A 22,887-nucleotide genomic window follows, 5' to 3' on the forward strand; every position below is an offset into this window, starting at 1 on the left:
TCCCATGGGGAAAATCTAGCACAGATCCTGCACCAGACCTTTTCTCTATATTTTCTGATCTCATTGCAGCAAATACAGCTTAAATGGTCTTCATTCCTGATGCGTTTTCCTTTTTTATTGTGTCTTCCAGTAACAAAAGTCATCTGTGCCCAGCAGTGCTCTGGCCGGTGCAGGGGAAAGGTGCCCAGCGACTGCTGCCATAACCAGTGTGCTGCAGGGTGCACAGGGCCTCGGGAGAGCGACTGCCTGGTAACCGTTCTACACCACCTCCATAACCATAACCATAAATCCCTGACACAGTGAGGCAGGCTTTCAGCTGCATGTCCTCAAGCCTTCTTCCATCCCAGAAGGCCTCTAAGAGATGCTGACCTGGAAGGTGCTTCAGCGCTTCCTCAAAGGAAGAGAACACAAACTTGGCCCTGAGTTAACCTTTACTGACTTTGCGGGTGGACCTTCCTAGCACATGTTAAAACAGTGTCAGTGCCTTTGAGACCCCAGTGAACTCAAAGCTTCTCAAAGCTGTTGCAGGGCAGCTAAGTGTTTGCTGTGGGGTGTCTTCCCCATGTAGGCAGATCCCCAGGTCTTCAGCTGCCACCACAGTGCAGTGGCTTTGCATTGCCTTGTGCTCTTTAGTGCTACTCAGTAATAATCTTGGTTTACTAGAGCAAGAACTTCTAAGGGGCATAAGGTGTGATAGATCTGCACTTTTTTTGCCTTTCATTGAACTTCAGACAATGAAATTAAGGTTTCCATTTCTGTTTTTCATGTGCCACAAAAGCATTGTGTTTAGAGGACCCTGGGGCAGTGGAGGGAGAAGGAGCAATGGAGCTTTTTTGGGGGAAAAGAAAACATCCCATTGCTTTTCTACAAGAGTTTCGGGGGGTGTTGATATGCACTGTGGTTTTAACTCTGCTCCATGTTTGCATTTCATTCTGAATTAAATGATACCTAAGTAATTGCTCCAGAAACTGTTCACTCCAGGTTTTGTTGTTATTTGCATTCCTGGTCCCTTTATAAATTGCAAGGCTATGGTGCCTTTTACTGGCGCACAGGAAAGACAGTTATTCTCTCTCAACTAGAAAGCTAGGGAAGATAAAAGGGGAAAATAGAGTGATTATTAATTTTATGCAGAATTAGATTGGAAGACCCAACTTGTCCTTCATAAATGGCTCCTAAATTGTTTATTACTCGCAGCAAAATATAATGGCTTCAGTTTAATATTTAGCCAGAAAAGTCAGTAATCAGCAGGAAAGGACTTGATTTGATTTAGGTTATTAAAAAGCAGCCAAGAAACGTACTGTATGTCTTGATCTGGTTACTGCTTGTAGGGAAAATTTTTCTGTCTAGGGCATGCAGATTTGCTCCTGTTCCCACGTGAATCCCAGCAGCTCTCCCGTCAGTGCCAAGGTTTCTTGTTCGGAACAAGAAAACCTCATATTCTCTCTCTTTTTTCTCCCCCCAAATATTAAACTCAGTTGCCTGACCTGAAGCAACCTTTTACCTTCAAGCATAAGGAACCATCCCTGTAGCTGCTTGGGATTTCCTAAGCAGGAAAGAGCTGAGCACATCAGAGTGTTTTGAAAAAGCTAATGTAAAACCATTATCACTTTTTAAGGAGAAAGCAGTTTAATGGGAGGTGTTGTTCAATGACAGGCATGTCGCAAGTTTCGGGATGATGCTACGTGCAAGGATACGTGTCCCCCATTGGTCCTGTATAACCCCACCACTTATCAGATGGATGTCAATCCTGATGGAAAATACAGCTTTGGAGCCACTTGTGTGAGGGAATGTCCACGTAAGTTTATTTCACATTGCAGCCACAGAGGAGGTGGGGAGGTGTGAAGGGGCCTGTGTCTTCCCTCTGTGTGGTGGCCAGGAGGACCTCCTTGTTCTCCTCTGCTTCTCTGGGAACCAGGAACAGGTGACAAAAATGACAGAATAGCTGGTAAATAGCCTCTTCAAACTGCCTGCATCCATCACCTTCCCTGATTTTTAACCATGGAACTTTGCCTTGTGAGGATTTTTCTCTTGACTGGGACAAAACCATCTAATGAGAATCATCAAAACAACAGCCATATAGGATCAATCATGTGGATTGCCAAAGCAGTACCAGCTCTTAACTGGTTCTTAATTAGGACTGGTAGAAAGTCTTCGGTTTAAACACGCTTGTCTCAAGGCTACTGATCATGGCTTCCTATACAAGTGCTTGCTTTTTCTTTCACACTGTTCCATGTCCATGTTTTTTTAACCCATGAAGATGTAAGTGTAGGAGAGGATTTAGCATATAGAACTGAGATTGAGCATTGCCCTGACAGGCCCTTAGCCTGGGAAGAGTGAAAGAAGGTGAGAGATCAAAAGTGCCATGTTCTGATTCTGATAATGGCATTGCTGCACAGCCTGACCTGACCTGGCAGTGTTGTTTTATCCTTCTGTGACTGTTCCCCTCTTTGTAAAAGAGCGATATCACCGTATCCCCATCTGCCTTCAAAGGATGTTTGTGAGACCTCAGAACTGATGCCTGTACTTTAAGTATGCCAAAAGTTCAACTCCTCCCCCCTTTTCTTTTTCCTAGTATTGAAGTGCCTGTGCAGCCTCTTGTATTTCAATGACCTTTGCATCCTTGTTTTATCCAGACAACTACGTGGTGACAGACCACGGCTCCTGCGTTCGCTCCTGTAATACCGATACTTACGAAGTGGAAGAAAATGGTGTTCGGAAGTGTAAAAAGTGTGATGGGCTATGCAGCAAAGGTATGACAATCATGGAATAAGCCAGTAAGGCTTTGAGATGATAGGTAACTTGTTAGAAAAAGTACATGTAGTTCTGACCTAAATTAAGTGCAAATTCAATATAAATATCCAGTGATTGAGGATTTGACAAGTGGTTTGATTAAGAAACATGGCTGTGGAGCATGCTTTCCAGCTGGGATACACCACAAGTGCAGTGGATAAACTATGCGGTATGTCTATCTTCACATAAGGCTTCTCCTTCGTTTGTTCTTCCTGGTATTTTATCAAATGGGAGTAAAAGCAAAATGGGACAGAGAGAAGGGCATTAGTAGCGATGTTCAAAGCAGAGCTGCACAACTGGGCAAGCAGGAAGCTTGCACCCTGTGGTGCTTTATGAGAAGCAGAAGTAGGGAAAAGATCAATGAAACTCATCTTACAATGGTAGGTTCGAAAGTATGGGAGTGCTTTCTGGACTAATGGCATCTCCATGTCTGTTCCCTTCCAGGTAACTGAGCTTTATTCTTCTCCCCCCTGACTTTTGTATGTCTCTTTTAACAGTGTGCAATGGCATTGGAATAGGTGAACTTAAAGGGATCCTCTCCATAAATGCCACAAACATCGACTCCTTCAAAAACTGTACCAAGATCAATGGGGATGTAAGCATCCTCCCAGTTGCATTTCTAGGGTAAGTTGCCTGCTGGTCGTTTAGCACTGGAGGAGAAGGGCTAGTGAGAAATTCAAGTTGAGTTGTTCTTTTCCCAATTCCTTGTTCTGTTTGTTTCAGTGATGCCTTCACAAAGACCCTACCCTTGGACCCCAAGAAGCTGGATGTCTTCAAAACAGTCAAAGAAATCACAGGTTAGCAATGGGGCTAGAACTCAGATGTTCTCTTGAGTGGTACTGCCAAAACCACAAAAGGAAAGCAGGGAAGTGTTTAGGCATGTGAAGAGAAATGCAAGGAAACGGTTTCTGTCTCTGAGCTACCAGGGCTCACTCTTCACAGAGGTGGTCAGCAGCACCTTGCCAGCATTACACCCATGTAACCTATATGGGTCTCCCATCCAAGGTGTGTGGTTTGGGCAGACCATTCCTTCTGCTGAACTGTCAGTCCTAGCAACCAGTAAAAGCAGAGGAGATCCTCAGCCACCCAAGAAGTATGTGGTGATGCAGAGGCGTGCCACTCCGGCTGAAAACAGCCAAATGTGTTTCTATTTATGGAAAACCTTTCAGCAGCTCCTTAGGGAAGCATGCTTAGGGACTTGCATCATCCTCACAGAGACACCCTCTCCAGCCTGAAGAGCTCTTCCTTGGGGTGAAGGTGTCTCCACGAGCACAAAGTGGCCATCAGAGCACTCAGCCACCGTCTTGTGCCAAAGATCAATTAAAACTAATTTTGCTCAGCTCATTATAAAATGAGTGTAACATTAGAGCTGGGTCCACAGACATGACTCCAGTTCCCCATTTCTTTCTGTCTCTTACCTGTCTGGTTCCCTCCAGGGTAGCAGTGACTAATCCCAGAGCTCCATACAGCAGCCTGCAATCTCCCAGGTTCTCCCCCTCCCTACTGAGCAGGGAAACATGCTTGCCTTAGCTAATCCACTCTGAGTGCTGTCAGTTCTGCTCTGTTCCTGCTTTGTCTTCAGTTTACCTGTTCCCTGAGCGTATCTCACTATAGGAGGGAGTGGTACCTTTCTCCCACAGCACCAGAGCCCCCAGCCTCTCAGCTAGGGTATCTCGAAAGAGTTGTTATCATTGGTGGCTCAGCATGGCGAGGATATGTGGCTCACCAACACAATCATCTCTTACTCTCCTAAGCCCTTATGGTGGGATAAGTAGTAAACTGTTTATAAAGTGAGGTCTAAAAATATCTCCCTGTTCCCTAAAATGTCATGTTTTACTTTGAGATTCTCAGATAAGCATAGGGAAAGCACAAGCACCTTCTCATAGCGCAGGCAGAGGAAGTCCTGCTGTCAATACTGACCACTGTTTGCTGTCTAGTATTATTATTATTACTACTTCTATATCTTCTTTTCTTCTTTTCAGGATTTTTGTTGATTCAGGCCTGGCCTGAAAATGCTACTGATCTCTATGCTTTTGAAAATCTGGAGATTATACGAGGCAGAACCAAGCAACAGTAAGTAAATCATGTGTCAAAGCAACTGTAAAAGACACTCTAGCTGCGCTTGCCTGAGCACCCCAAGGTATTGAACAGTGTGAGACTCAGGTGTCTTCACAGAATCATCATGGTTTGAGGTGGAAAGAGAACTTAAAGCTCATCCAGTTCCAAGCCCCTGCCACGGGCAGGGACACCTTCCACTAGAGCAGCTTGCTCCAAGCCCTGTCCAACCTGGCCTTGAACACTGCCAGGGATGGGGCAGCCACAGCTCCTCTGGGCACCCTGTGCCAGCGCCTCAGCACCCTCACAGGGAAGAATTTCTTCCTAATGTCTAATCTCAATCTCCCCTCTGTCAGGTTAAAGCCATTCCCCCTTGTCCAAAGCCTCTCTCCAGGTTTCCTGTAGCCCCTTTAGGCACTGGAGCTGCTCTAAGGTTTCCCCTTAAGGAGCCTTCTTTTCTCCAGGCTGATGCAAAAGAAGAAAAACCTGTCAAGGAGTATAGTACCATCTTTGTAGCAGTAGATGGTGTGTCCTGGGGAGTGAAACCCTCAGCTCAGTGCCACATGAGAGGGGCTGCCCTGAGCCTGCCTCTCAGGAGGAGGTTCTCTCCCACCAGCCTGGAAGCACAAGTAGAACAGAGAGTGCCCTTTGCAGTCTGGGCAAGTTACTGTCAGGAGCGCTTTGGGATGTGAGGTAGCTGAGCTCTTGGGACCAGGCTATGTCTGCCAGATGGTATGGACACTGGCAGTGCCTCCAGCACCCTCCTGGACTTACCCCAGGAGGAAGGGTGGCTTGGTGGACCAGCACAAAATAAGAGCTGCTCTATCTACCACCATTCTTGCACATAATTTACTTGACAGAGCGTGCATGTCCTGCCAATTTTAGCTTTAAAAGCCCATGCAAAACCAGATATAAGTATTGCAGTTGCTTTACAGTAGGAATGTCATGTACCAGTATAGAGGACTGAGCAGCATCTTGCTTGGACAAAATTCAGTTTACAGCCACATGCATTTGAAAATCAAAAGAAAAAGTGCTGAATAATACCCTGCTTACTCTTTCTTCCATGTGTTTTCTTTTTGTCCCTCTCCATTTTAGTGGCCAGTATTCCCTTGCTGTTGTTAACTTGAAAATACAGTCCTTAGGGCTGCGCTCCCTCAAGGAAATCAGTGATGGAGATGTTGCCATTATGAAGAACAAGAACCTCTGCTATGCTGACACCATGGACTGGCAAAGACTGTTTGCAACTCCAAGCCAGAAAACAAAGATTATACAGAACAGAAATAAAAATGAGTGTGGTAAGTCAGCACTGCCTCCCTGCTCCCTGTGGAAGCCTGTGCTGAAATGCAAGCCTAATTTGAGCAAGGCTTTTTTCTCTTTGTCCCCCTGGATGCAAAATTCATCAATGCTACTGCTTTAATGAAGATGGTGTGGGAAAAGTGGGATTTTTTTTCCCACCAAGGATGTGGACTTCATCATGGCCAGCAGATGTGAAAGAGCTTCCTCACCACTATGGTCATAGTGAAGCCACATAGGTTGAAGGACACAGAAGTTAACTGCAAACATTGGACTTTTTTGACCAGGCTGAAGCTGTTGTTCAGACTTTGTGACTGCAGTGGTCCCTGCACCAAAATCTTACTGCTTCTCTTTGCAGAATGTGAATTTGTTGTACTTTGGAAATTGATCAGAGAATCCTAGAATGGTTTAGGGAAGAGACCTTAAAGCTCATCCAGTTCCAACCCCCTGCCATGGACAGGGACACCTTCTACTAGAGCAGCTTGCTCCAAGCCCTGTCCAACCTGGCCTTGAGCACTGCCAGGGATGGGGCAGCCACAGCTTCTCTGGGCACCCTGTGCCAGTGTCACCACCCATTGTAACTATTCCTTCCTTATACCCAATCTAAATATACCCTTTTAGAGTTTAAAACTGTTGCCCCTTTTCCTGTCACTGCAGGTCTTGTAAAGAGTTGTTATAAGCCCCCTTTAGGTATTGTGGAAGGCTGCCATAACGTCTCCCCAGAGCCTTCTCTTCTCCAGGCAGAATGGCCCAAACTCTCTCAGCCTGTGCCCTGGTTTTGGCTGGGATAGAGTTAACTTTCTTCCCAGTAGCTGGTGCAGTGCTGTGTTTTGGATTAGTCTGAGAACAATGCTGATAACACACCAGTGTTTTAGTTGTTGCTCCTTAGTGCTTGCTAAGTCAAGGACTCTTCAGTTTCCCATGCTGTGCCAGTGAGGAGTTGCACAAGAAGCCAGGAGGAAACACAGCCAGGAGAGCTGACCTGAACTAGCCAAAGGGATATTCCATACCACAGCAGGTCATGCTCAGTGCAGAAACTGGGGGAGCTGGCCAGGAGGCTCCAATTGCTGCTCAGGGATGAGCTGGGTCAGCGGGTGGTGAGGTGGCGTATTGTGCATCACTTGTCTGTCTTGGGGTTTATTTCTGTCTGTTGTCTCCCTTTTCATTGCAATTACTACTGCTATTATTATTATTACTATTATTATATTTCAATTATTAAACTGTTCTTACTGCAGCCCATGGGTTTTACCTTTTTTCCAGTTCTCCTCCCCATCACACTGGGGGTTGTGAGTAAGCAAGTGGCTGCATGGTCCTTAGTTGCCTGCTGGGGTTAAACCACAATAGTCTAGTACTAGTTTAGCTTTATTGTACAGCTGTTAAGCTGTCACAGAAGAGTTCATTCTGATTTTGAAAGGCCAGAAATCACTCTTAATTTGAGGCTTTGGAAATTAAGAGAATTATGATTACTCCTTTTCCACACTGCCAGGACCATTCATGTCTGCTTTGGAACAGATTGGAGAAACTGGTCAGGATAGAGTCACTGGCAGTGATTCATTTGCCCTTTCTCCTCCCTTGATGTTCATGGCTTTTCTTGTCTCTCTTTCTCTCCCAGCTGCTGCCGGGCATGTTTGTGACCCCCTGTGCTCAGATGTGGGCTGCTGGGGCCCAGGGCCCTTCCACTGCTTCTCCTGCAGGTTTTTCGATCGCCAAAAGGAGTGTGTGAAACAGTGCAACATCCTGCAAGGGTAAGGTGTCTGAAATGATTCTGAGGTTTTAGTGTTTAAAACGTGTTGTAACTAGAAAGAAATAAAAAAAAAAAAATAGGGTCTCTGGCTGCATGGGCTTTCACCAGCTTTGCAGAGGTTTTGTGTGAGCACAGGACCTGAGGTACATCTTCTTCCCCATGCAGCATTGCTTAGGATTTTGCTCCTGCCAAGAAAATATCCCCTTAAGCCATGAGGAGACTATCTGGAGGCCCAGGGAGACTAAGCCTTGCATTTCTTTCCCATAAGAAATAACAGACCTTAAAGCCCCAGTGAAAATCTGAGCTATACCTGTCATGTCTAGCACATCAAGTGAGAGCCAGAGCCATTTGATGTCACCGCGAGCTCAGTTGTCCCCAGAGCCAGGGCTTCACCATGTGGTAGACTTCCTTGTTGCAGAGGGACTCTTATTTGCTCAGATGAGCGGCTTGCCCCTGTAGTTTGCAAAGTTACAGTCAAGGGAGAATGAACTGTTATCTGCAAAAGCAATGGGAGCAGCAGTTTCAGGCAAAGTTACTGCTCCAGCCTCACTCAGGCAGAGGAAAACACATCACTGCCTGTGTGTCAGGGCTCCGGCTGGGGTTTGCAGGCAGTTCAGCGGGTGATGTAGGCAGGAAAGGCACATCGAGCACTGAAAATTACAGGGGTATTTTTAATGAACCTTTCCAAGTTTGGCAAAAACCATGAGTATTAAGCAAGTACTTGACAGGGCGCTGGTGCCCCTGATGATTGTATTTCTCTAGCAGTTTGCAGTTCAGCAGCTGTCTTTTTTGTAAGTGAATTCCTGCCAGCAGCTATTATGACCTGAAGGGCAGATCTGGGCATTTTTTGTGTCAAATGATGGGTAGATTTAGTTTAATTAATAACACCATTACTTGAAGTGGAACAGCTTTATTGCTATTGAAACCATCTGTTCCCAACTTTCATATTTTAATGATTCATTGTGTGTTGTAGTGAGGGCATGAATTTAATTACCAGTGCTTTGCTGTTTAACTTCCCTAATTATTATTTGGAGCCTTGGAATCACTTGAACTGTTTTTGCTGATCTCTTTGCACCACAACCAGTTAAAAGCCTTTGGAAATCGTTGTGAATATTCTGTGTTGTTAGCTTAAAAGGGAAAGTAAACTGATTTGTAGTGTGCAATCTGGAGTGCTGTGTGTTTCACCGTCAGCCAAATTTCCCTTTCTCTTACCTCCCCTTAGTTGACCTAAGCAAGTGCTACTGGTGTAGCCAGGAGAGTTCCCCCTGTACCTCCTCCTGCCCCAGCACCATCATCCCAATCTATTTAAGCTGGAAAAATCAGGAAAAGGGGAGATGAGCACAATTTATCACTCCCTAATCAGCCTGGGGTTTTATTATTTCTTTCCTCCTTTCTTGTTTTCCAGGGAGCCAAGAGAGTTTGAAAGGGATTCCAAGTGCCTCCCCTGCCACCCTGAGTGCCTGGTGCAGAACTCCACCATGTACAACGCAACCTGCACTGGACCTGTAAGAGCAGATTCAGCTTAGCAAACCTGCACCTCAGACCGTGTATTAATATGTATCTCCTGTGCTGAGATGATCCTGAGGTCTCATTTACGTTTCTCCAAGATGGAGTAGAGATAAAAGGGGGTGGAAGTCAAGATTATGGGGCAGGGGTGCAGAAACTGGAAAGGGAACCTTTTCTTTCTTGTCATCCATCATACACATCATACAAAGTCCAAGGTATTGCTGGGCCTTTCTGTTTTGTGCCTTTTACAGACAGAGAGGAAAAAAAGAGGCTTACTTATGTATGTGGTGATACATAACTTGGCAAGTATTTCAGGAACATGAAGCTAATGAAATGCCAAGTTGGTGTGAACAGATTAGGTTCCCTTATTGAAAGGGAAGATAACCTGCTTCAAGTAATGGATTAAACCGGTAGCTTTTTGCCTTTTTGAAAAGCCGTGCTAAAATTGTCACCAAGACCAAATGCTTACCAAAAATTATGCAGTTTTTACTTAAAACCATGTTCCCTCCACTAACCATGTTCCTACCTCTAGGAAATTGCAGTAAATGCCTATGTTAAAGTAATTGCAGGTGTAAATTATATTCAAAGAAAGGCGATCAAAACAATTTGATTTTCAAGCTTGTTTAAATATTCCAAATTCAAACTTGTTTAAATACTCCAATTCATTCAAGCTCCTCTTACAGAAGTCAGTGCAATGCAGTCTTGCTGGTCATCCAGTCTTCCTCAACTTTGTTGTTCTTTAATTTTGAGAACACTATTTTGTGTAATGAAATGTCCAGTTTGGCAACGGTACCTAATGTTTTCCTTTTAATCGGATCAAAGTAGTATCTTGACTGTAAAGCTCTAATTCTCTTTTTTTGGGGGGTAATTGAAACCAAGTCTCGTGCTTCCATCACAGATCCTTCTCTGTGCTACTTAACCCAACTCCTTAAACACTTCTTGCTATTCTCTGCAGCCATTGAGTGTTCAACCCTTGCCCATCATGAGTCTCAAGAGTCACTGCTCAGTAATGTGAAGCATTTCCATCTTCCCTTCTAGCTTAGACTACCATGGCCTCAGGGATATTGTTAACATTAGAAACTCCTGCAGGCAGTGATAGCCCCCTTGTTCTGTATTTGCCCAGCACATAGAAATCAGTCTATTACAGTGGCCCTTAGATTTTACAGTAATTAAAATAACCATCCTATAGCATGTCTTACTGTAGTCCCACTGAAACTGGCCCTGTGGGTCAGGTCTGGTTTTCTCCATAGTGGAATTTGACCCAGAGTTGCTGCTATAAAATACTTAGTGCATTCCCTGGTGCTATTATATCCTGAATAAAAACATTTCAGCTAAAAATGGCTAAAGGCAATGCCTTTAAATACAGACTAAGTGCTTTTCAAGGTAAAAAAAAAACAATTTTCAGACTCAACTTGAGTTGCCTCCATTATCCCTTGCTTCTCACTAACAAGTGAAAGAACCCATGCTGAGAAACCAAGAAAGCATTGATCTGAGGCCAGTACTTTAGGAAGGTGTCACCAGGTCCAGGTCCATCATTCTACATTGTGTGATGGTAGATTGCAACAGGCTCAGCCGGGCCCTCTGCTTTTCAGCTTACCCTTTATCAAGATGTTACTAAATTATTCCCCATTTCGAATGCAAAATGTAAGCTTTCCAACCAGGCAGAAGGCAGGGCAAAAAAAGCAGCTGAAACTTAAGAAAATATTAAACATCAGGCTTAATTAAGCACTTTAAACATCAGGTACTACCTTTCATACGGTCCATCTTACACGAGAAATACTTGCAAGAATATCAGGTAGCAAGGTAATAAAACCAGATGATGCTGAAAACTTCCAGCAATGAAAACCATTTAGATTTATCTTGTGAATTTCCTCCTCAATAGGCTGGTGTAAGGGCATTACAAACAAGCTGTTTCTCTTTGCAGGGCCCTGACAATTGCATGAAGTGTGCCCATTTTATAGATGGCCCCCACTGTGTGAAATCCTGCCCAGCGGGAGTTCTGGGTGAGAATGACACCCTTGTCTGGAAATACGCCGATGGGAATGCTGTTTGCCAGCTCTGCCATCCAAACTGCACCCGTGGGTGAGTAAAAGATGGGGGGAAGAAATAGGGGAACAGCTTGAACTGACCTCTTTTTCTTCCTGATGGTCCCATTTCAAACAACCGAGAAGAAGAAAGGGAGTGAGAAAGGTCAGTACACAGGTAATGTAAGCAAAGCACAGCAAACTGTAAATAGGCAAAGTTCAGTGACACTTCTTCTTTACACAGAAGGCAAAAAAAGAAAAAAAAACCACTTTAGGGGTTTGAAACATGTTTGTTTGTTGATTTGAATAGGAAATACCCTGGAATTTACGGAGTTCCTCACCAGTGATGCTTTTTTTGGTGCTTTTCCCACCTGGCTTGGTGCTGGGTCCTCTGGCTTTGGGAGGATCATCAGTGACATCTGGTGGATGCTGAGCTCCTGGGGACCATTTTTCTCTGCACCTTTCATTTTTTAAGAGGGAAATCCCAGTGGGGTACCACAGTGGTTTTCTACTTTTCCATCTTCCCAGATGCTAGCTCTTGGTCTGAGTTTAAAGCCTTGCTTGCCTCCTGAGTGTCACTTTGTTAACGGGCATCACAGTAAACCAAATCTGTATAAACCATTTTTGTCCTCATTTGGGGGCATGCTTAAACTGCCACCCGTAACAAGCTGTAACAAGCTGTAAATTGAACATTATTTGTCCTACATGACAGTAAGAACGATCTCCTCTCCTGGTTTCCAACCTGCAAAGGACATGGCTTGTTTAATAAAAGGTTTTAGGGATTGAGACTTGGTTGGTGGACTGCAATGCTTTCAAAGAAAAAAAACACCCACGTTTGGGGTCTTTCCCTTTACAGGCCCTTTCCCTGTACCCTGCAGGTCTGTCTGATCCCAGATCCTCCTGTATTATACCTGTAATACTTGTTGCAAGAGAGAAGTTATAACATATTCAGGTGAACCATGATCACATCGTCCATTAGCTAATTCAACTGCCAGGTCATCAAAGAGCAGAGTGCCCAGGCCCTTGCTGTCATGGAGAAAAGGAGATGAAGGGTTAAGCCAAAAAGTATCACCCTTTCCTAGGGGTCTGTTTTTCCGATGATAGCTTTAACAGCCACGTGGGTTGCTATGATTTACAGCAGTGCCCCCTCTTTTTTGTTACAGAAGCAGGCAAGGCTTATCGGGCTTCCCATCACACACCTGAGAACAAATGACTTCAGTAGAAACAGGATCTTAATAACTTTACTCTTTATTGATGACCTCAGTAGTGCCCACTGATACAAACTAGCCACAGTGATCCAATATCCTTCTAAGTGGCCACATCAAAATGCAGCATAATGGGTAACCACATCTGAACAAGGCTTTCCACTGTGCAGCCTCAGTAGTGAGATCAAACACTAGACTCGAATGAATGCAAACTTGGAGAGCATAATCTGCCAGACGTGCATGTAGTGAGGAGCCATGTGGTGGCTCTTTGTGCACAAGCAAGTCCCAGAGCAGACTTCATCAGAAAAGTCAATTCCTGCCTGGCTTTAGCAGAGGATGGGAGTACGACAGGAATCTGTTGGGAGATGGGGGTAAAGAGATGTATTTTAAATTAGGGGTACCCAACATATGGCTCAGCATATTTGGCCCTGTTACTAAGGCAGAACATAAAAAGTAGTATGGATGCATGAAAGAACTGGGCTAAGTTTGCTGCAGTTATATTGTGGACGTGCTCAATGGTCCTGTTCAAGTTGCTGCCCAAATGTGGCAGAAGAAATAGACTGTATCCCTGAAGGGCTCAGGAGAACTAGAAGAAGGTTATGTTGCTATATTTGCTTTACAGAGGGAACATGTGAGGCCAATGGCATTGATGGGTAGGGAGCCAGTGTCAGAGATGTAATGTGGGAATGTGCAGTCTGGCACGGCATTGTCCCCTTGAAGGCAATCAATCAGTAATGCTGCTTACTTCTCTTCACGCCTTTCCCTTGTGCTGCGGGAATGGGATGTGATCAGCAGTGGGTGGAAAACATCTGTCTCGCAAAGTTTTTGCATCCTTAGAAACCACACTCTCAGTGATTTCTGCATGACAAGAAAACAGCAACTTTTTTCTGTCCCTGTCCAATTTTGTGGCTAGAGCCCACAAAATCTTATCAGCATGATTAAGTGTGCTGGCTTCAGGAGTCATGCAAGTAATGGGTTCCAGGATCTGGCTCTTATTTTCCGTATTTGAAGAAGCTGAAAGAGGACTGCTCTTCCCAGCTGAGCTTTGTCATGAAGTTTGGTTTTTTTACTTAGGTGTGCTGAGTGGTAATGCTTCTCTTCTTTAGTATCACTGTGAAGAACCCCATCTAGTCTCATCTTCTTTGCTGAGTCATTTTCTCAGCCTTCGTTAAAAAACAGAATGGAAGAAGCTTTCTCCTGCTCAGCCCAAAAGATCCCTTCTCTCCCATTTCTCCTGTAATCTCTTGGGGATTTTGTACAAGCTTCCTTTTGCTCTGCCTCTAGTACAGCTAAGAAAATATGCTCCGATAAAGAGAGCAACATTCCAAAAGCCTGGGAATTGTTCAGTTTATAACTCAAGCAACTAATGACACACACCAGCTTAATTAATCTGCTCGGTGCTGAAGGATTTGGTTTTCCTTTGCCACTCTCCCAGTGTACAGGAATTCAATTCAGCCACAGCCACTGGGGTCAAAGAGCAAGGAGGGAAGAAACCACCACTGTAGTTAATAGCACTGGCTGATGCATCCAGCCTCCGCAGTCACTACCGACACTATGTGCCTCACCAGCCTTCGTGTTAGATGCCAGGGGATTTTAGAAGGGGGTGTGAGAAAGCAGCTGGGGGGGATGAGAGGGAAGGTTGCTGCAGCACAGCATCAATGTGATGCCTTTGTCACATTCTGGAAGTTAATGAGAAAGAAAGGGCAGAGAAAGGTTCTTGTAAGGCTTTAAAAAGCCCAATGACTTTCAATTTCTTTTATGACTGTGGAGTAACTTAGGCTGTTATAGTCCTCTCTGAAAGGCCATAAATCACAGCAACCTGGCTTACATCAAATTAGGAACTATGGGTTGAGGAGAAAGTTGTTAAAATCTTGATGGGTTTGGGAAATAAATAGCTATGTCTGTACTGGGGCAAGTAATATTTACATAGATAGATGAAATGCTGAGTTCAGGATGCAATATTTTTCCAGGACTGTACACAGCACTAATTTTCCAATAAGTAGAGAAATATTTCAGAGACTACAACCACTGCTAGGTTCCATCTAATACATCCGTAAGGTCTTGAGGCAGTTTATAACACAAGGTCACATTTCTCATTTTGGTTTCTGTAAGCAAAAGAAAAATGATTCAGGAATGGAAAAAGTGATTGTTTAGATTCCATAAAACCTGAATTACTTATGTTGGATGTCATCATAAAATTCCGCAGTAAGAAAGATGGTTATGTTTAGTCCTGGATGGATATTTTTCATAGGCTTTGTTTCTTCTTAGACTTGTGAAATGAATCAGAAAATCACATGGGACTTGAAAAGCACAAGCTGATCTGTCATTTTCTTCCCAAACACCTTTTTACTTTACCCCATTAGATTTGATATTGATGGGTTTGTGTGAGAAATAATTTATAAGGAGAAGGGGACAGATGAAAATCTACACTTCTGCTTTCTGGTGTAGGAAAATAACTGGTTGGTCATTCCTCAGACTCTAGATACTATCTCCTCAAGCCATTGTTTTTACTGTAAGGAAGCACATAGAGGACTTGCCATTGTAAAGGAGCATGGCAAACCAGAACTTTTACGAAAAGAGAATTTGAGGGACCACAGTCACATTCTGGGATAAAGTGAGGTCTTTTAAATTTAACATCCTGACGTGCAAGCTGCTCATACTTTGTTGCCTTAGCATGTAGAAATTCATTCCTGGCTGATAGAGCATGAATGGGATGAGGTCTTGGGTCCTAGGTCATTTTTCTGTTGAGCACCCAAATAGAGAAGTCCGGTGTAGAGCAAGATACGTCTCCTGTGACTGTAAGCAAGCTGGTGGTTCTGCACTGCATGTGCAGCCTCTCCAAGCACGTGCTTAGTTACACAACTGAGCAAACAACCCAAGCTGTAGGCCAACAGGGAACACGAACAAAGCTGGGCGCCCGGGATCCGGGAACCAGTATGTACAGCACTTCCAGCATGTCCAGGACACCAGGATGCACATTCTTGCATGGGAGCCCAGTGAACTCACAAGATCTTCCAGATGCTGGGTTTTGGAGCATTGTGTTGGCCCAGAAACAAGGCGAATACATGAGGGAAGATCAGAGTAATGAAAAGAAACAAACAAAACCACAATAAAATGAGTAGTTGCTTCACCTCTTCCTCCCCTAGACCTAGAACAAGTTATGAGATAAGATCACCACCTCTACCTGCCATTTTGGAAACCTGCTGGTTCCTCCTCTCAGCAAAAGGGAATGCAGAGCAGCTTTCCTGGCACAGGTTTACTCCTTACCCTCTCTTTGACCTCCTCTGGAGTTGGTTTCGGATGGCCCATTTTCTTTAAGTCCACACAGGGAGTGGATACCACAAACTGGACTTCTCTTCTTGCTGTGTTCTGCATTTCAGAGGTGATGTAACCCTCTCTGTAATGCTGTTCTTGCTCCGTAGATACCACAAAGACCACAGTTCCCAAGAAAAGCATAAATCTTGTAGCCCAGCAGCATTTAGGGAATGTGTGGTGCCTTTCACACCCATTAGACCATCAAGTGAATGCAGTCACTGTGTTTTCATCTGTATTGTTTTCTGCATTTGGGCTGCCAAAATGAATTTCATTTTAAACTCAAATGGAGGGTGAATGTCTTGTTAGTAGTTTCTGGCTGTCTGGATAACTCTTGTTCCTGTTTACACTTTCAACATCAGACCTTAGATGCTGAAATAAAATTATCATGGACACATACCAACAAACTATAGCTGAAGGGAGTGCTGTCAAATCCTGTTTTCTGATGGGACTGTGTACCTCCTACACAAGTTCTCCATTGCAATAGGAAGTCTGGAAACTGGAAGGTTTTACTTATCAAGAAACAAGGCTCATGCAGAAGGGTCTGCAGTGACACGTTTCCATGTGGCTGTGTGCGTTTGTGCAGGGGAGAGGCTACTTCTGTCCTCCTCCACAGTCAGCCCTAAGCTTCTGCGCTAGCACAGATGTCCGTTCACAGCAGGGAGTCCATGAATTTGTGTATCTATGACACCCCCCACATGACATTCATGTGGTAGAATATCATTCTGCCACATGATATAAAGCTGGTTTAAAATATTCTTTAAACTGAGTATGAAGCTATAACTATGCCTCTAGACAAAGTATTTTGGAGCAGGGCCATTGACTGATGTTTAGTAGAGTGTATAACTGTTATAAATTCCAGTGTTAATACTTGGATTGCTCTGAAACACAAACTTTTCAATCAGTAGCACTTTTCTCAGTTGGAATTATAGAATTATGTATGCCTGAGCTCATACGTTTGTGATGTTCATTTGTTTTTACAGGTGCAAAGGGCCAGGTCTTGAAGGCTGTCCGAACGGGTGAGTATCTAATCTGCTACAATTAACGACAGAGCTGGGAAGAATGCATGCGTGTTTACATTTCCATGCTGGACACTGCAAGGCTGGGGCTAAAGTTAAGTCTTCAGCTCTGTACAGGGAAGTGACAGATTAGAGCAGAGAAAAATGATCTAAAGAACTGAGAAATATCCCTACTGGCACGAGACTCCAAAAGCTCGTTCTGCTTAGCTTGCTTGTCAAGGTGAGACCTGGGATCTTACTGGGGAAGAAAAGGAGGAGCTAAAAAAAGAAAGGATTAAAGGCAGAGAGATATTTAGGATTGATATGGTTACCTGCATTGCAGGGGATTCATCTCAAACAGGGTTAAGCGGATGTCCAGAGTGTGTGTTTAATCAAAACCTAGGGCTTTTTAAATCTTACACCTAAGCATTATTTTGTCTTTCTGCGTTCCCTTCTGTCCTGCAGCTCCAAAATCCCATCTATCGCAGCGGGTGTTGTTGGAGGGCTCCTGTGCTTGGTGGTGGTCGGCTTGGGCATCGGCCTTTACTTGCGGAGACGCCACATCGTCAGAAAGAGGACCCTGCGCCGGCTGCTGCAGGAGAGGGAGGTGAGCACTGCTGGCATGGCACGGTGGCAACACCGGCTGTTTTACCTGCTTTAATGGGTGCCAGCCTGCTCATACTGAGAGCTAAAGCACCCTACATCTGCCTTGTAACTCAACAAGCCCTTCGGTTGGCGAGCATGGTGTCTGCCTCAGGAAAGAGGCGATGCGCATCTAACACCTTCTCAATCTGAAGTCTCATCCTTCGGGATGTAATTTTTAAAAGCTTTAGGGGGTTTAGATGTCTAAATCCCAAGGAAAATCATTGAGATTGTCTACTTGGAAAAAACTACACCTTCAGGGTGAGGTGCAGTGTGTTTTGCTGGTCCATAGCACTTTGCTGTGTAGACTCTCAGCCTTGAATAGTTTCTACCTCCAGACAAGCCTTGAGGGTGCTGTGGCAACTTGAAAATTCTACCCCCTTGATGAGACACACATCTCATTTCTTCAGAAAGAAACAAGAGAGAAAGAAGAGGAGGGAAAGGAATTGAGGAAGTGTTTGTGTCTTGTCTTTGGTTTGCTTTTAGCACAAAAATCCCGCAGAGCCATCAAAGTGGATGGTTCATGCTGTTGGGCACAAACAAGGCTCCTACACTGCTTTTTTGTTTTCTGCATGGTTTTGTCTGTGTTACAGCATCACCCCCTGAGTACCTCACATATAAACCAGCAAAATTCATTATCCTGGATTAAAGCCACTCTTTTATAATTAGCCACCTTCTTTTTCTAGTTCAGTCCTAGTAAATCATTAGCAAATTGTATTTAGCATCCTGCTAAAAGCCCAGTTGCAGCTCCTTTCTGTGCTCACTGGCTTCACAAAGTCAGCTGCTGAAATCCTTAAAGTCAAAGCTGTGCTGCTTTTAATGCACTACCTCACAATATTTTACATACCACTGTATTCTACAGTTGTAATAGTAGAGTTCAGTTTGTGCTCAGCTCATCTTGTACTCCCTGTACTCCTCAAAATGACAATATTTCATCCAGCAGAAAGGTTGCTGGCCCACTAAAATCTGATTGTATCCAGCTAAATGCTCAAAGGTAAGGAAAAAGAAGCAGCACAAAGGGAAAAAGCTGACTTGTGCATCAGAAAAGGGTTAAAATACCTCTGTTTGGAAGGCATTGCTGCTGTTTGGTAATGAGGCCTAGGCCAAATTTTTAAAATCTTGATAGCAAATTCACCATCTCCTTTGTTATTGACAAAAGAAGCACTCTCAGAGTTCCAGCTGCCGCTCGTAAACCCTGCAGTCTGGGGGAGCCACTGGTACCATGGGAATTCCATCCAGTTAAACAAGAGCAGACCTGAATGGTTGTGGGTGATTCTTGCCCTTTATTTAAAACATTTTAATAATGTATTCACAAGTTCAAAACAAGAAAAATCTTCTTTAGGATCTCTGGTAATTGCATGCTTCTTCTTCCCATGTGCTTTAGGGCTTTGAAGTCAAAGCCTTCATTTGATCAGTAGTATTCCCTCATTCTCCTTCAAAATGGCAGTTGGCAATCTGTGATTGGTTTTACCTCTGAAATTTGGAGCAACTTGAGGTATTTATTGCTGCAAGTCAGAGTGGGGCTGTCTTCCTTGGAACTTCACATGGAATAAAATGTTCATTATTTTAAAGGAAGGATTTACTTGCTTTCCCAAAGCATGCAGTTTGCTGTCCTCCTAGAGTGTATGTCCTTCTAACATCATCTTCTCTCTGCCTTAGCTTGTCGAACCACTGACACCCAGCGGGGAGGCACCAAACCAGGCTCATCTGAGAATTTTAAAGGAAACAGAATTTAAAAAGGTCAAAGTTTTAGGCTCTGGAGCTTTTGGCACTGTTTATAAGGTAAGATGCACCTTAAGAGAAAAGGGGTGTTTCCCTTCCCATTTCAATCTTACTCCCTTATGCAGAAGCCACCCAAAGAGGGCATGAACTGGGAGCTGTGATCATTGTGATCACTAAGCTAGATTTTATAGCATGTCTGTATTGAATGGTAGAGAGATGACTCAGTCATCATTAGTTGAGTGACAAATTGGGTAACATGGGAGGTTTTACATGATATGTTTCCAAGCCATACTGCTGAACCCGGAGAGCAAAGTTCTCAACTTAAAAACTACCTCAGCCAAATACACGCTGTTGTGTTACGAAAAAAGCAGTCAGTTCAGTGCTAAGCCATTTTTCTATGTGGTCTGGGGTTTTGGTTTTATACTTGTCAATCTCTTTCATTAGAACTGATTCGGATGTATGGGAGTGTTTACACACCTTCAACTGTGTAGGTCCACAGGGTTCTTTTTCTCTTGGTGTTTGTTTATCTTCTGTGTTTCTTATTCACCAAGTTCTACTTCTCTGTACTTTTCTTATTCAGGATAAATGCCAATAGTATTGAAATACAGACTTTCATAGAACCATGTATCTCTTTACAAAGCTTTGTATTCTGAAGCAGGCTTCCAGCTATGGCTAGGAACTTTTGAAGCTCAAATCCCATTAACCTCTGAAAATGCACAGAGTACATATATTGTTATATCGCTGAGTACATCAGCAGTGTGTCTTTGCAGTGCCACACTATTCACCTGCTGCCTAAATGGCCTGCTGACACTGTAAATGTAGAGCACTGAACCAGCCTGAAAGAAACCTACTTGCCACTGCTTATATTTGTACAGTATGGATGCCATCTTGTTGTCATGAGAAAATGCTGGTTCTTTCATCCCAGTCTGTATAAATTGGAAGTAGCAAGGTTTTGCACGTACAGTTGCTGTGATGTGCTAATTAATTAGTTTTCCATCCACAGAAGTTTCTCTTTATGCGTCTCTTGGGCATCCCCCCTATAGAGGGATGGAAATGAACATGGTGTTTTTTTCCAAAAAAGATACTCTAGAGGTGACTGAAAGAGAAATACCACTCCATTAACAGGATTGCTTAACACCCGCAAGACTTTTTTTGCCTATTTTTGTTGCTTGCCATGTCTTCCCATTGCTCAGAATATTTAAGTCCTCTCAGAAGATGTAAAAGGTGTATGTAATTGTGAGAATTAACCTGGTAGATATGAGACTGAGTAACTCTTTCTACTTCTTTTTGGTAGGGACTTTGGATCCCAGAAGGGGAGAAGGTTAAAATTCCTGTGGCTATTAAAGAGTTGAGAGAGGCTACCTCACCAAAAGCCAACAAGGAAATACTCGATGTAAGTTTTCATGTTTGTTTTGTCAAGTTGTCAGTGGTCTGTGAATTTTCCTCTGTAACAACTAAAGGGATTTTGGGATTTTGGGTGGGAAGAAATATTTTGCACCCAAACCTGAATTCTCTATCTAAAGTTCTGGGCTTTGAAGCCCAGTCTGTGAAATGCTTTTGTGTCTCATATGAACCCTGCGCTCGCAGTCCACATACTGGTGTAGTACTCCTGGGGTAGCACCTATGGAGAGGTCGGGACCATACATTTACAGCTAACTCTGTTTTCTTTACTCTCATGTTTAGGCCTTGAACTGTGTCACATACGTGTCACATACATGTCACATGCAAGGCAGTAAATGCAGGAACTGCATACTCTTCAGTGATATCAAAGTACTTCCCCTTTTCAAAGTTTCTGTAGTGTATCTTCATGTTATCTTTTCTTTTCCTTTGAATTAGGACACTTAAAAAAAGCTCTTGCTTTTTTTCAGTCCTGTTCATCTTTTAGATTATTTTATTGGTGGAATTCTTTCTATATTTCAGATGAAAATTAAAAAAAAAATACAAACCCAGTCAACAGAAGTCAGAGGGATGACTCCAAAATCTCCTCTCAAAACATATTTTGCTACACAACCAACTTTTCAAGGTCATTGAAACTGCAGAGATAATAATGTCCAATTAAAGATGATTTACCTTACAGAAACATGCTAGGTATAGAACAGGCACAGCAGCTTTAGCTCATATAATCCAGGCGAGCTCTCGCTAGCTTTATTAGGGTAGGGCTAATTCAGAAGATTGTTGTTGAATACCAAGCATACTTGGAGCAGGTTAGAGTGTACCGCAGAGATTTCCAAGATAAACAGTTGAAACAAAGGCCCACTTTAATGTCTTGGGCTACTTAGAGGGACCCGTGACCGCACAATAGCTCCCTTCTGCTCCCTGCGAGGAGGCGGTGGCCTCTTTGACCTTGCAGTATCGAATGTGATACCAGTGCCAAGGCTTGGACACTGTCTGAAAGCTGTGTGGCCCGTACACCCACCCCACTCTTCAGCATCCCAGTTCTCGGCCCTCAGGTCAGCCCCACGGGGGCTGTGCGGCAGATGGGCAGTAAGAAGAGCTCCAGCTCTGCAGAGTTCCCGCTCTTCCCTCCCTTCCCCCACTAAAATGAGTACAATATGGATCTGAATCCCAACAGGAAGCAAGGCAAGGAACAGATGCCCTTCGTCATTCTGATGGCTTGGGTTGGAAGCCTAGGGAGATGAGCACGTTTTGGTCTCTGCTTACATCTGAACATCATATAATGGATTTGAAAGGTTCTTTACAAAATACTGCTGCAAATATCTACGTAACTGAACAGCAGATTGTATTCTTGCTTCATCTTTCCTCAAGCTAGCCGACAGAACCAGTGCTCTCTCTGACAGAGGGTTGTTTTTCAGTGACCTGCTCACATCCTGCGGTAGGTTGAGGAGCAGTTGTCCAATTCTACTGGTGATCATCTTTAACCTCGCTGCCTGGAGGCCACTTTCATCCAAAACAAGGATACCAAACACAGAATTAGCACCTCAGGAGAAGCTGCATTACATCATGTTTTGCTTAGGCTGGCAAGTCAAACAGTAGTACCAAGGCCAGAAAGTATTGCTTAAGAATTGGGGTTGCTTATTTCTTGAACGTCATTGCTTTAATAACTTTGTTTAATAATAGTTCTTACCAGCTACACAACTATGTGACATCTGTGGAAAGCTTATTAGATGATGAGTAAAGTGCTATGGTATTTCTTCTCTTAAGCTCTTAGAGCAGATTTGCTCCTTTCCATGCCACAACAATCTCTTCACTATGATTTTAGACACTGGGGGGCTGCTAGGTTAATACTAAATCACCAAGGGATGATTAGTTGGTGTCTCTCCAGATGCTGAGTTAAGATGCATGGAAAAGTTCTCATTATTTCCCATTGCGTTGGTTTTCAATCAGATGGCTTAAAAAATGTCTAAATGTGACATATTGTAAATCAGACCCAAAATCAGTTAAAAAATCCAAACAACTTCAGCTGTAATTTTTTCCCCAGTTGGAATCCATTCTTTGAGCTGGCACTTGACAGTGGATGTCAATATAAATACACAACTCAATTACCAATCCGTAAGTAGTTTTTGCACACAAGAAAATGTGAAGTTGTGCTTTTCACCTCGTGGCCATGTTAAAGGATGTGTTCAGTGTGTTTGAAA

At 43.7% G+C, this 22,887-nt stretch overlaps 1 protein-coding gene across 3 annotated transcripts in view; it reads left to right on the forward strand.

The window, feature by feature from the left end:
- EGFR (epidermal growth factor receptor) overlaps positions 1-22,887 on the forward strand; it is a 168,608-nt gene that overhangs the window by 130,576 nt on the left and 15,145 nt on the right. For all 3 annotated transcript variants that reach the window (XM_057431407.1, XM_057431406.1, XM_057431408.1), the window contains exons 6-19: positions 131-249; positions 1,654-1,795; positions 2,634-2,750; positions 3,288-3,414; positions 3,514-3,587; positions 4,773-4,863; positions 5,941-6,140; positions 7,751-7,883; positions 9,288-9,387; positions 11,313-11,470; positions 16,913-16,948; positions 17,393-17,534; positions 19,229-19,351; positions 20,586-20,684. In XM_057431407.1, coding sequence (XP_057287390.1) covers positions 131-249; positions 1,654-1,795; positions 2,634-2,750; positions 3,288-3,414; positions 3,514-3,587; positions 4,773-4,863; positions 5,941-6,140; positions 7,751-7,883; positions 9,288-9,387; positions 11,313-11,470; positions 16,913-16,948; positions 17,393-17,534; positions 19,229-19,351; positions 20,586-20,684 — 1,661 coding nt within the window. The remainder of the gene's footprint in view (positions 1-130; positions 250-1,653; positions 1,796-2,633; positions 2,751-3,287; positions 3,415-3,513; positions 3,588-4,772; positions 4,864-5,940; positions 6,141-7,750; positions 7,884-9,287; positions 9,388-11,312; positions 11,471-16,912; positions 16,949-17,392; positions 17,535-19,228; positions 19,352-20,585; positions 20,685-22,887) is intronic.

The sequence above is a fragment of the Pezoporus wallicus genome, unplaced genomic scaffold (genome assembly GCF_028554395.1).
Source record: "Pezoporus wallicus isolate ANWC-B61680 ecotype Strahan unplaced genomic scaffold, APGP_CSIRO_Pwel_v1 scaffold_11491, whole genome shotgun sequence".
NCBI classification, from domain to species: Eukaryota; Metazoa; Chordata; class Aves; order Psittaciformes; family Psittacidae; genus Pezoporus; species Pezoporus wallicus.